This window comes from Lactuca saligna, chromosome 4, assembly GCF_052625555.1.
Source record: "Lactuca saligna cultivar CGN05327 chromosome 4, ASM5262555v1, whole genome shotgun sequence".
Lineage (NCBI taxonomy): Eukaryota > Viridiplantae > Streptophyta > Magnoliopsida > Asterales > Asteraceae > Lactuca > Lactuca saligna.
In genome coordinates this window covers 269402646-269416748 of record NC_136420.1, presented here as the reverse complement: position 1 = coordinate 269416748, position 14103 = coordinate 269402646, and the positions used below count along the sequence as shown (strand labels likewise).

At 34.4% G+C, this 14103-nt stretch overlaps 2 protein-coding genes across 2 annotated transcripts; one reads left to right on the top strand and one right to left on the bottom strand.

The window, feature by feature from the left end:
* Positions 1-1476: 1476 nt before the first annotated feature.
* Positions 1477-2117, bottom strand: LOC145040649 (secreted RxLR effector protein 161-like). The gene is made up of 2 exons (XM_078988554.1): positions 1668-2117; positions 1477-1563 (listed from the first exon to the last, which is right to left on the bottom strand). Exons 1-2 carry the CDS (start codon positions 2115-2117, stop codon positions 1477-1479), a joined length of 537 nt encoding a protein of 178 aa, XP_078844680.1.
* Positions 2118-9695: 7578 nt separating this feature from the next.
* LOC145043598 (Wound-responsive family protein) lies at positions 9696-13226 on the top strand. Its single transcript, XM_078992301.1, has 9 exons — positions 9696-10025; positions 10854-11072; positions 11162-11208; positions 11284-11340; positions 11706-11771; positions 11892-11960; positions 12343-12452; positions 12546-12637; positions 12727-13226. The coding sequence occupies exons 1-9, from the start codon at positions 9767-9769 to the stop codon at positions 12777-12779; spliced, it is 972 nt and encodes a 323-aa protein (XP_078848427.1). The 5' UTR covers positions 9696-9766; the 3' UTR covers positions 12780-13226.
* The last annotated feature ends 877 nt before the right edge of the window (positions 13227-14103 follow it).

Below are 14103 nucleotides of genomic sequence, written 5' to 3'. Positions count from 1 at the left end.
CAGTGAACCTATCAATTGTGGTATAGCTAAATAAGCAGGGTATCGAACACAGGGAACGACAAATTAAATTAAAAACTAATTCTATCTAAGTTGATTAAGAAATAAGGGTTTTTTTCTCTAGTTTTACAAGACTAGAAACTTACTAACTATAACTAATTTAAGACTAGAAAATAACAATTTAACTAGATTCAATTAATGGGAAAGGAACTTCTGTTTAGTTCAACTCGGTTAACTCTATGGTTGATTTCAAGGTAATAGTGCAATGGATTAATTCTTTCGTTGGTTACCGATTCAAGTGATTAGGTTCATGTTCACTACCCTAATCCTTAGCAAATAAACTAACTCAAACAGTGGCCAATTGCTTAATTTAATTATATTTACTAGATTAATTATTCGGGTTAAGTTAGACTTGCAATAGCTAATTAATTTATTATTCTTAATTAACCTCTTGTTTGATGGTCATCTTACAAGCTTGCACATGAATTTACTCAATTTCCTTATTAATTCTAGTTTCATATTCATTAATCCTAGACATATAGTATAGTGGTCACATATTATATGAGGTTGATAATCAATAGATGTTCATGCTAATCAATTATCTTCCTATTAACAGAAAATTAATTATCATTCATACACAAGGTTCTTTAGCAAGCTAAAATAACAAAAATTCACCAACTTGGAATTAATCCTACCAATCAATCAAACCATATTGTCAACTTTGTATCCCCAAACAGAAGTCTAAAGATTTTAGTTCATAATTAAGGTAAATAACAGCAAACAAACAAGTTCAAGTTGCTTAATCATGTTGACAAAACAAAAGGAATAAGTAGAATGATGAAATTGTGCCTTAATTACTCCCGGAATTGAATTCTAGCTTCCTTCGTCGACTTCTAGGGTTCTTCTGGCTTCTTATTCGCAGCAAAGCACTTCTGAAACTTCCCAGAATTCCCTTCCTCTCGATCTGTGGAGTTATCTTTGAATATGCGTTCCGACTCGTCGAGTCCCTCTCACATAACACGTATTGCGATAACTATCTGGAATTCCAAATCATTATCCTTCTGATTCCTCGACCGGACTCGTCGAGTCCAGTCTTCGACTCGACGAGTAGAAGCCTTTCTTAGTTGTTTTCCTTCTTCATTCCACTCTCGAGCTCCTAACCGCTTCTCTTACTTCCTTTCGCTTCCGAGCTTCATCTTTGGACTGAAAAACATAATTTAACACTTTTAAGCACCTTTTGTCCATAATATGCGATAATTTAGCTAATATATAAATAAAAATTATACTTAATACACACTAAATATGCACATATCAGTGTACAAGACAATAACAAACATTAGTAAAACAATTTTTTAATCGAGAGTGATCATTCCAAGTTCGCCAATGATGTGAGCATTAGTTTGAGTATCCAGGGCGTTAGTGAAAATGTCAGCTACTTGATTGGAAGTCTTGACATGCTGTAAAACAACCTTGCCCTTCTCAACATTGTCTCTGATGAAGTGATGTCTGATCTCTATATGCTTTGTCTTTGATTGCTGAACCGGATTCTGTGTGATCTGAATGGCACTGGTGTTGTTACAGAATATAGGAGTCTTTGTGAATTTAAGCCCATAGTCTAAAAGTTGATTTTGAATCCATAGAATTTGAGCACAACATCTTCCAGCGGCAACATATTCAGCTTCTGTATTGGAGATATCTATTGAGGTTTGTTTCTTGCTGGACCAGCTGATTAGTCGATTTCCAAGGAAATGACATCCACCTGACGTGCTCTTCTTGTGTAAGTTGCAACCTGCATAGTCGGAATCAGTGTATCTAAAGAGTTCAAGTGTTGAGTCACGAGGGTACCACAGTGCTAGGTTCTGAGTGGCCTTTAAGTATCGAAAGATGCATTTGACTGCAATGAGATGAGACTCCTTGGGATTAGCTTGGAATCTAGCACAGAGAATGGTTCCAAACATGATATCAGGGCGACTTGTAGTGAGGTAGAGAAGAGATCCAATCATTCCTCGATAAAGAGAGTGATTAACATCAGCGCCAGTAGGATCAGCGTGTAGCTTATCAGTCTTGGTCACCGGAGTAGAAGCTGGTTTGCAGTCGCTGAGAGAATACTTAACTAGCATGTCAGCAATGTATTTACTTTGACAAATTGAAATACCTGATTTTTGTTGCTAAACCTCAAGACCTAAGAAGAAAGTCATCTTCCCCATCATGGTCATTTCGAACCTTTGAGACATGATCTCAGTGAATTCTTTGCTCAGCTTCTCATTTGGAGATCCAAAGATGATGTCATCGACATAGATTTGAACAAGAATCAGTTCTGAGTCTTTCTGTTTGATGAAGAGAGTATTGTCAATTGCTCCTCTTCTGTAGCCATTTTCAAGAAGATATGATGTCAGTGTCTCATACCAGGCCCTGGGAGCTTGCTTCAGTCCATATATAGCTTTATCTAGTCGGTACACATAGTCAGGATGCTCTTTGTCTTCAAAGCCTGGGGGCTGTTTGAGAAATACTTCTTCTTGTAACTCACCATGAAGAAATGCCGTTTTGACATCCATTTGGTAGACAATGAAGTTCATGTATGAAGCGTATGCGAGAAACAGTCTGATTGCTTCAATGCGGGCAACCGGAGCAAAAGTCTCCCCGTAGTCGATGGATTCAATTTGAGTGAATCCCTGAGCAACAAGTCTTGCTTTGTTGCGAGTAATAATACCATCCTTATCAACCTTGTTGCGGTAGACCTAGCGTGTTCCGGTAATGGTCTTTCCTGATGGTCTGGGAACAAGGGTCCAAACCTTGTGCCTTTCGAACTTGTTCAGCTCGTCTTGCATGGCTTTAATCCAGTCAGCATCTTGAAGAGCTGTTTGAACCTTGTCATGTAAAATCATTGAAACGAAATTAACATACATGCAAAAATTATTAGATACACGAGATCTGGTTCGGACACCATCATGAAGATTCCCAATAATTTGATCAACAGGGTGATCTCGATGTCAAGAAGTTGATTCCACTGGATTTGACGCTGAAATGTTATTACTGAAGGGAACATCAGTTGCAGGAGAGTCTTCATTCTCAAGAGTTTCATCAGTATCAGACAAATGAGTTGTCGAGCTTACTACAGTATCTTGATTCAAGGAATTTGGATTTGGAACGATAGGATCAGGAATAGTAGTTTCTTCTTTAGTATGAGAAACTTCATCATATGGGCAAGAGAGAAGCTCTTGAAAAATAGAGGAAGAATGAGCTATTTTTCCATCAGTGTATGATTCCTCGTCAAACTTCACATGAATGGATTCTTCAATGCATTGCCTGTTTACATGAAAAACACGAAAAGCTTTTGAAATAGATGAGTACCCAACAAAAATACCTTTGTCAGCCTTAGCCTCAAATTTTGATCTTGGTGTCTTCTTGTGAATCCTGTGAATTAGAGATCGATTTTGAGTATAGCATGCTGTATTAACAGCTTCAGCCCAAAATGACATAGGAAGACCAGCATGAATCATTAAGGTTCTTCCTGCCTCAATCAGTGTTCGATTTCTTCGTTCAGCAACTCCATTTTGCTGAGGTGTGCGAGGAGCTGAAAAGTTCTGCCCAATGCCTGTATAATCACAAAATTCCTCAAGAGTTGAATTCCGGAACTCAATGCCATGATCACTCCTCAGCTGCTTAACTTTGAGACAAGTCAGTGTCTCATTTTTACGAATCAACGAGATGATTTCCTATGCAGCATGACTTTTCTTCTTCAAGAAAACCACCCATGTAAATCGAGTAAACTCATCCACAACCACTAGAGTATACTTGTTCCCTCCTTGGGAACGAACAGGAATAGGTCCAAACAAGTCCATGTGTAGTAAATGAAGAGGAGCTGATATGCTAGAACATGACTTGGGTTTGAATGACGACTTGGTTTGTTTTCCTTGTTCACACGCTGAGCACATCTTCTCTTTGACAAAGCTGAGTTTTGGGAGACCTCTAACTAGATCTTGATTGGAAATTTTGGATAGATTCTTAAAGTTCAAATGAGAGAACCTTTTGTGCCAAATCCAGCTGAGATTGGTTTGAGACTTTGTAAAGAAACATTGCATCAACGCCTTTTCACTTGAGAACATGTCAAGAACATATATATCATCTTTTCTACTTGCTGAAAGTACGATGTTCTTGTTAGTGTTAACAACTCTTCCTTCCTTCTTTGTAAAGTGAACTTCATAATCAGCATCACACAATTGGCTGATTGAGATACGATTGTGTTTGAGACCCTTTACATATGAAACGTTCTGAAATACCACGTTATTGCACTTGATATTTCCATATCCTTTAGTGAACCCCTTTCCATTGTCTCCGTATGCTACTGCAGGACCAGTTTTCTTGACATAGTCTTCCAGGAGAGACTTGGATCCTGTCATATGCCTTGAGCAACCACTATCTAAGTACCAAAGATGCTCCTGACCCTGCAGTGCTGAGAAACTAGTTAGAACACACTGACCCATTGGAAGATGGGTCATTCACAAAATTATTTGATAATATATTATAGCATTCTTTAGGAAGACAGTTTAAAGAATTTGATTTAAGAGTCCATTTTTCATTTCTAACTTTGATGTTATCAGCTCTTAATGATGTTTTATCAAACTTGCATTCACTGATTTTGTGAGTCGAGTCACCACACCTGTAGCAAATTCTAGTACCAAAATTTTTCTTGGTAAACACATTTCTAGATTTGACACATTTATATTTGAAGGATTCACCGAGAGAACTTTGAGTCCTTTTATTTAACATTGAATTACTAAAGAATTCAGTGTCAGAAGAACCACAATCAGTGATGGGTGAGGAGCTGACATCAGTATCAGATTTAGACTTATGTACTGAAACACTGCAATCAGGATATTGTTTAAGTTGTTCATGAATAGCATGAAACACTCCATTTGAGATAGGAAATGCAATAATATTTTCAGTGAGAGAAGTTGGTCTCACAAGATGTGCAGGATATGAAGTAGGATCAATTCCAGTAATTTCAATATTACACTCAGTAACACCATTAGAGTCAGTAACACAGTGTTCATCAATGAGAGACTGATTAATAAAGGTGTTGCTGAAAAATGTGTTTTTGAAACTATCTTTTAATTCATTCATGGAATAAAATTCAGATTCTTTTTCTTGAGATTTGAAAACGTTTTCAGCTTCAGCAAAATTTTCCCCAAGGATTTTCTCACATGAATGAGGTATTTGAGTAGAAATAACATAATTAGCATTCTTGTGAGATTTAGCCCAAAGTTTTAAAACAGTTTGTTCTTTGTTCAAGAGGTCTTTAACTTTGTCAATTTCAGCAGATAGTGAGGAATTTGATAAACTAGTAACTCTTAGATTTTCCTGAGTAGTGTCAATAATGTTAATTTTTAAGGATAGTTCAGTTTTAAGAAGATTGATTTGATTTTGCATATCTCTAATGGTTTGATTCTTCTTAGAATTAAGAACACCCAAACACTCAAACATTTTGATTTTTTCATTCATTGAATATGAAACAAAGTTTTGAACCTGATACATTGAAGGAGAATCAGTGTTGTGCTTCCTGGAGTTTTCCACTGCATCAGATATATCAGCATCAAATGAACTGTTGCTGACTTTACATTCATCAGTGTCTTCTATCTTGACCATCAAACACTTAACTTCATCATTTGATGATTCCTCATCAGTCTTCCATTTTTCTTCTTCAGCGACAAGAACTTTATGTTCCAAGTTCTCTGCTTTCAGTTTCTCAACCAGCTTGTTGTAATTCTGCTTCTAGTATTCATCCGAGCTTTGGGTTCTTTGTTTGAATTCTTTTGCAAAATGATCAGTGCTCCCACAATTAAAGCACTGAGCTTTCCCTTTCCTTTCAGTACCATGCTTTTTATCAGCGTCTGATCTTTTTAAAGATTTCCCACTCATCTTCTTCTGAAACTTTGAGAAATTTCGGCCTGATTTCTCAAAAGTCTTCACAATCAAAGCCGCACTAGCCACAACCTTTTCGAGATCATCAGTGTCACTTTTAGAAGAATCAGTGTCTGAATGGTTTTCAGTGTCTGACTCTGACATTTGCTTTTTGTTTGAGAATAAAGCTACTGATGACTCACGCTGAGAATCCTTCATCAACTCCTTTCTCTGAAGCTTGGATTCCTCATAGTATCGAAGGTTTCCATAGAGACTTTGTAAGTCCATAGTGTTGATCTTCTCACTATTTTTCAGCACATCAACATGGTTCTCCCAACCTGCACCCAGAGAATCCAAAAACTTCTACACTAGAATAGTTCGATGCTTCAACTGATCCAGTCTCCGCAGATCATTAACAAGAGTATTAAACCTATTAAAGGTTTGAGTTAGGGTTTCACCTTTCTTTGCAAAAAAGTGTTCATACCTTCTATTTAGATCATTTATTTGAGTAGCCTTGACTTCTTCAGTGCCTTCAAAAGATACAGTCAGCGTATCCATCATCTCTTTTGCTGAGATGCAATTCTGAACCAGCCCAAAGATATTGTATGGCAAAGCATAGCTGATTGCAGCCCAAGCACGAACATCTAGACCATTCTTTCTTTTGTCATCTGCAGTCCAGTTTTCTCTAGGTGTTTTCTTCATAGCACCATCAGGAACGTTGTTTTTCAGGGGCTGATACATCGGAACATATGGACCCTTTTCGATGATGTCCAACATGTCTTCATCTACCGACTCTAATGCATAGAGAGCCTTTATTTTCCACATAGCAAAATTTGTTTCATCAAACAGAGGAATTTTAGCAGAAGGATGATTTGATGAGTTTGAAGAAGAAGAGGATGAAGCCATTTGTTTGATAAAAGAAACCCGCTCTGATACCAATTGAAAGGACCTTAGATCAGTCGATTTATTAAACAATGACTAATAATAAGAACAGAACGATGAAATATCACAAAGAGCTTTCACTAAGAATGATAATCTCACAAAGAGATTATTGTTTGCACAAAGCGGCTATTAGGGTTTGTGAAAGACAACCCCTTCACAAACCCGTACAAAAGATTATATAAAACTATTATAGACAATCCCTACAAATCATGGATGTTACAGCTAACTAATACAAGATAACTATGGAAACAAGATAAATACTAAATCTGTTACGTAAGACTATATATACAAAACATCTTGTATGCTGATGCTGATACTGATGCTGACGCTGATGCTGATGAATTAGTTTCAAACATCATCATATTATAAGGTTCGACCTTACATTCTCTCTTTTAAGGGCTACTAAAATTAGCCGACGAAGAGAGAGTTATGATTTTTATACGAGTTTTAATAGTCTAAGTCTGTTAAAGTTATAACTTGAGAATTAGCTGACGAAGTTTAAATGAACGTTGCAGATCTCGTTGATAGCTACGCGTGGATATAAAGAACCTTGAAAACAGAGCTGGTATGAAGAAGATATGAAATTTACAAAAACCATGTTTTGCATGGCGCACAACTTGTAGAAGGTGCAACGTGGACCACATGAGTTTGACACATGGAAAGGCAGAGAATGGATCAACGTTACCCTAGTGCGCGTTACACACCAATAATGTATGGCGCATATCCTTACTATAATATAGAGTGATGCGGTTTCATTTATTTCTCACTCCTCTCTTCACTCCAACTCTCTCTAGAAACCTTCAACTCCCCCTCGAGTATGATCTTTCTAGGTTTTTGGAGTACTTTAGTGAGGCTCTACGACATCAGAGAGTCAGGCAGAAAAAATGGGTGGGTCGGAGTTCTGCGAGCACAAATTTCGATTCTTGCTAGGATCCCTGTAAGTTAAGCTACACTTTCAAACTTAACTTATATTTATATTCATAGTCGTTGTTATGAATGTATAAATAATATTTATAAGTGATTCCAGTTATAATGCTAATTGATCTAATTATGGGAGAGATGTCTATAATGAGCATGTTGGCTTGGTTGTTGGATTTCTGAAAGACTATATGCCGAAATGGTCCTGCCTCACAACTGTCTGGCCATGCTGATCCTTATTTTATAGAACTCTCAGTATTCGTTGGGATTAATGAAAGATATAGCTTTCATCACTAGATTTCCATAAAGATTAATAAGTCATAGTATTATAGGTTAATACTTGTTAGACATATTTCCTGCTAATTGGATCGCCAGTAGGATCACCCAGATAGCTGTCAATCGTCGAAGTAATTGTATAGCTGAGTTATCTCACTATACCATGTACTCTAATATGTATCCATGTATGTTAGGATAGGGAATGCGTAGAGTAGAGCTAGTAGTATAATCTTTATGTGCTTAAGTGTGAACCGGTAGAGTAGAAAGTATAAATGTGCCTGTATTAGTAGAATCTAAAGTGCAATCTCTATATGTATAATTGTTGTGATATTAGACTTAGGTAGGGGTTGATGGTGGAATAGTTAAAGAGACCGGGAACCTATAGACCCACATATGTTTAGTTAAGGGATGATGGTGGAACGATTAAAGAGACGGGAGCCTACATACCGGCATATTCCAGGATATATATTGGCAGATTGTGAGCCATTGTTTGTATGCATATATATATATATATATATATATATATATATATATATATATATATATATATATATATATATATATATATATATATTGTGGTATATGGTATTTTGGGAAATCACTAAGCATACCGCTTACCTAGTTGTTTATAAATATTTTTCAGAAGCTTCTTGGTTTGTAAGAAGGGCGAGGTTCGACTGTACACACACATATTCACTACATGTTTCCTCACAATGTAATCATACTTTGATATATTTGAATAAATAAAAATGAAAATTTTGGGTTGAAAATCGGGACTTTATAGATGTTATCTAATTGTATATCCAATAATAATGTAGTTGGATATCTAATTCATTGGTTTTACCACCCCAAGCTTAGTAATTGTGATGCTCCGTAAGTGAGGGTACAATCCTTTACAATCTCTCTCATTCTCTCTTCCTATCTATTTCTATCTCTTCTTTCATCTATTTCTCTCTTTCCCCCTCCATCTCACTGCTTCCTTATTGCTAAACACCATTTTTCATTACTAATAACTTGATATATTTTGTAAGGTGGAAGGATTTTATGTGATGTGGCAGCCCTAAACGCGTAAAATACATTGTGATGCATTCCTTATAGCCTTATACATGATACAATACAATTGATAAATATGTCAAACAATTATAATGTCAAACAATTATAATTGATACTGGATTTAAAAAAACTAATACAATATCATCATATTATGTACACCCTTGCTAGTAGGGATGAACATATTAACCGAAAAACCAAATCAACCAATATAACCAAACCATTTTAATAGAATCATTACTAAAACATATGGTGCAGTTTTTAGTTTTGATTAACCGATTACATATGACTCGGTTATAGTTTTCATCTAAAACCTAATCACTATCGAAATACATTAACCAATATTACCGTTTATGGTTCGTTTTTGACAAATAACCGCTTCATGTACGCCCATACTTGTTAGAAAGTTATTACATAAATCATTATTATTATTATTATTATTATTATTATTATTATTTTGTATTTATATATTTTATTTCTACTTCCATTTTGAGTAAAGAGAACCAAAGTATTTTAATACACAAATAATTGGAATAAGATAGAAAGCCACGTGAATATGTCAAATAGAGAAGATCGTACGTTTTTTATATATATATAAAGATCTGATTTGATCAATGGAACCTTGTTTCTACCTCACCAACAACCCCATTTCTCTCGAAACATCGGAATCTCTATTGGTACAATGCTCCGACTTCAACTGTGTGCACGCACGTTCTTCAGCTCCGGAGCGGGCGACTTCGCCGATCATCAAACTTTATTCTCCACTCAGCTCCGATGCTCATCACCTTCAATTTCATATTCCACTCCTACAGTAAAGCATTATCGTCGCCGGCGCTCGAAATCGGTTGTCATATCTTGTAATTCTTCTCGCGGTAGAAGATCTAAAGACTATGACTATCAAGATGGTGATGATTACTTGGAAGCTTCTGTTCTCATGACAGGTATCACTGTCCCTTTATCAGAATCTGATGTGATATATGACAATCTAGATGATTAAGAGATTTTTATTTTGTTTTGAAGCTTTGAAGTTAATTTTCTTCAGTTGAATTCTCCATATTTGACGAATTAGTTTTGTAGGTCGTCGTATCACTTGTTTAAAGTCCTCTCAGTCTTATGTTTCGTCTGTGTGTAAAATTCTAACTGCACTCTATATAGTGTAGTCTGTAGAACATTTACTGATTTATAGTTTGGAGTTTTATTTTGAGATTTGTGACTTGTGAGATCGTATAGGGAATATGTATGAATGGTTGTGCAATAGATTAGATTACCAGAGCTCTACCACTTTAACTTAACACGAGCAGTTTGTATGCTATTGCTAATCAAATTACTATCAATTTAACATAATGTCAATTGCCAGTGGAGTTATTTTTAGGCTTCCAATTACAACATTAGCTTACCTAATCTACTGCATAAACCATTCATACACATTATTAGCATACCCTTGACAAAAAGCTACTCTAAGTTCAAAGGTCCAATCTAGTTCACTGGACAAGACAATTTTTCTAGGGCTATGTTCCATAATGAGGATTAGGAGGGCATTCATGTCTTTTACACAAACAAGAAACTAAGAGCTAGTTATGTCCCACCTAGGATGCTTCTTATCCAGTGGTGTTCAATCTATTGAGTTGAATTTGTTATACTCTCTGTAACTAAATATGTCTATAAAATTGTTGGGATTAGTGGAAAAAGTGTAACAATTGATGTTTTTAGTCAAATCTATAGTTTTGGATTATGATTATGAATCTTGGGTTCCTTTTATTTTTGTGCAGAAACACTAATGCACTATCAGATGCACATACAAGGATATCAAGAAGCAATAAATTGGAAACCTACTGCAAGGTTGTTTCCAATATCTGGTAAAGGAAAAGGTCTTAGAAACAACATCCATACATTTGGACCCGAATTTCTTAGCCAATATCGAAATCCCACTATCTTTCTTAAAATCTCATGTGATTGTGATGGAGATTATTTGCTACCAATTATCGTAGGTAAATAAATGCATTCATCATGCTGTTATATTTGAAGTTTTATCCAACTATTGTTAACTGTAATAACACTTTATATTAATAAATTGTAGGGGAATATGCTGTTGAAAAACTAATAAGCTCCACACTGGAAGATGAGGTTTAGGTTGTTTATACTTAAAGAGAAGTTCAATAGAATTTCTATATTAACTTTTTATTTTTTGTTAAATTGCAGGGATTCCCAAATCATTTTCAGCTTGTGAAAAATATTGTTGGGAAACTTGGCTATGAAGTAAGCAGATGAATTTATCATGCACTTATATAATATTTTATTTTTTGGGTGAAATGCAAGAAACAACAACGGATTTTTATTGATTTGTTTATTGTAACATGATAACATCTTACTTTCATTTCTTCCTATTACAAAATTGTTTTTCAAAACTTCTACCCCATTATAGCAATTTCAATACAAATTCTAAGCATTTTCATTGCCATATTTGGAAAGCTTGAAAGTACAATGCTACAATTGGATACATTTTTCAAAGTAAAATGCCTTAATAAAAAAAAAATTAAAAGTACAATGGTGCAACAGGAAGAAGTTAAAGTAGGAACAGACCTTTTGTTTCCTCTAATGCTGCCTTTGTTTTTTTATTTCAGGTAAAAATGGTACAAATTACAGAAAGAGTGGATAGTATATATTTTGCTAATATATGTTTTCATAAGGTAAATAAAGAACATATCACATATTCACATAAGACCCTATGATTATAATTTTCTATGAAGAGATGAAGTTAATTTGAGTATTTGACCATTTTGACCTTGATTGAATTTCATAACTTGCAGCCTGGCACAGAAGATATTAGAGTTGATGCTCGCCCTTCAGATGCCATAAATGTAGCTAAAAGATGCCAGGTACTCTCTCTCTCTCTCTCTCTCTCTCTCTCTCTCTCAAGTTTGCCTTTTTTACACAGACATAATTGGACTAGCTTTGTAGGCTTTGATAACAAGGACAAAAAGGGTATTCACGTCTTTTGTACAAACGCTAGACAGAGGACAAGTCCCTGTCCTACCTTTTTGGATGATACAAAAAGTTACAGTTTTTTTCCTATTGACATCAGTCTCTTTCCATCTTTTTGTATGAGACAAAAAATGACAGTTTTTGTCTTATTGACTGACATCAGTCCCTGTCCCACTTTTTGGGCGGGACACAAAATTACAATTTTGTCCTATCGACATCTCGTTCCACCTTTTTGGGTGGGATGATAAATTTACATTTTTAACCTTTTGTAAGCAGGCACCGATTTATGTAAGCAAACAAATTGTGTTGGCTGATGCTGTTAAGATAGTCTACGGGGTGAACAAATTGCGCGATAAAAAACCGACATATGACGTGTTTTTGGACAGGTATACCCTCCACCTTTCTCCTGTTTCTGTAAAATTAAAATCCCAAAAATACCCTTCCTTGTCATTAACATGGTTTCAAATTTCGTTATACAGTGCCATAGATGGTCCAGATGTTCTTGCTGAGGAGCTTGATTTGGTTACAAAAATGAACCTTGCTGTTAAGGATGAAAGATACAGTGATGCAGGTTTTTATTTATTTATTTATTTTTTTATAGTTTAGCAATTTTTTTAATGTTTCAAAAGCAAATCTCTAAATACGATTTTTATACTGCAGCTATGTGGAGGGACAAACTATTGAAGCTACGTTTGCCAAAAAACAACCCATAGGATTTTTATAGCATTGTAATTTTAAGTTATTTCTTATTAAGAAATAATTTGAAAATACAATGCTGTGATTAAAATTTTGGATGATGATGATGATGATATGAAAAAAGTTCTTGCATTCTAAAAAATCCAGAAATATTTATGGAATTTGTTGGTGCTTGAATGGAACTTCAAACCATTTGAAGATACAGTAATGAAGATGAGATTAAAAGATCGAATTATCAAAATTCAAAACTATATGAATGTAAATATTTTGATATGTACAGCTTTAATGCCATTATTTATGTGGAAATTGATGGTGTTTTCTTGTAAATTGTTATTGGTGGATGGTAATTTTATTAAAAAAGTGTAATGATATGTCTTTTAGAATGTTGTGAAATCTGAAATGTAACAATGATTTTGGTTTTACTAGTGAAGTAAAATGCGTGGGGTGATGATTTTGTGTACGAAGAGTGAATTCAAAGTTTAGTATTGGAGTTTTTCTTATCGGGGTCGAATAAATTATGTAAAGTCAAAAAAAGCTATTGTGGGAGCTTTTTCATTTTTTTACATTGCTTGTAATTTACAAGCTCAATAGATAGATTATTTTCATACTTTTAATACCAATTTATTAATTTACTTTACAATTTGATGTTGGTAATCGTAGTGATGATATAATTTGGGTTGGGTACAGGTTCAATCAATTTATTAATTGGGTTGAATATTTCAATCCAAACCAACTTTCTTTCTTTTTTTTTTTTTTTTTTTTTTTTTTTTTTTTTTTAAATGGGTGGATATTTTCAACCAAACCAAACATTTCAGATAAATGGATTGTTATCAAGTTGACTCGTTTATGTAATTTTCAATCCAATTTGGGTTTAAACTTGGGTTAATTCATTTAAAATAAAAAAGTAAATAAAATAATTAAAGATTACACCACTTAAATTAGTTCTAAACTTAAATAAACTTTTAAAGTATAATAAAAAAACAATCTTAATTCACAAATATCAAAAAATTGTTCAAATAATATTAAAGATATGTAATTTCGAAGTGATTTTGAAGAGTGACTAGTGTTGTTGACATAAAAAAAAAAAAAAAAAAAGATAAGAATTATGATTGCATTTTAAAAAAAATAAATGACTATACAACATTGTAATTTATAAATTAATATTTAAATTAATACATGATAATATTTAAATAATTATTAAAGTAAATTTATATTAAAGTTAAATGACTCATTTAACTTAAATATGTTGAAAATCTCAACCCAACTTTTTAATTTTAGGCTAGATTCGAATTGGAGACCAGACTTTATCCAAAGGAAGTTTACAGCGCACAACATCCCATA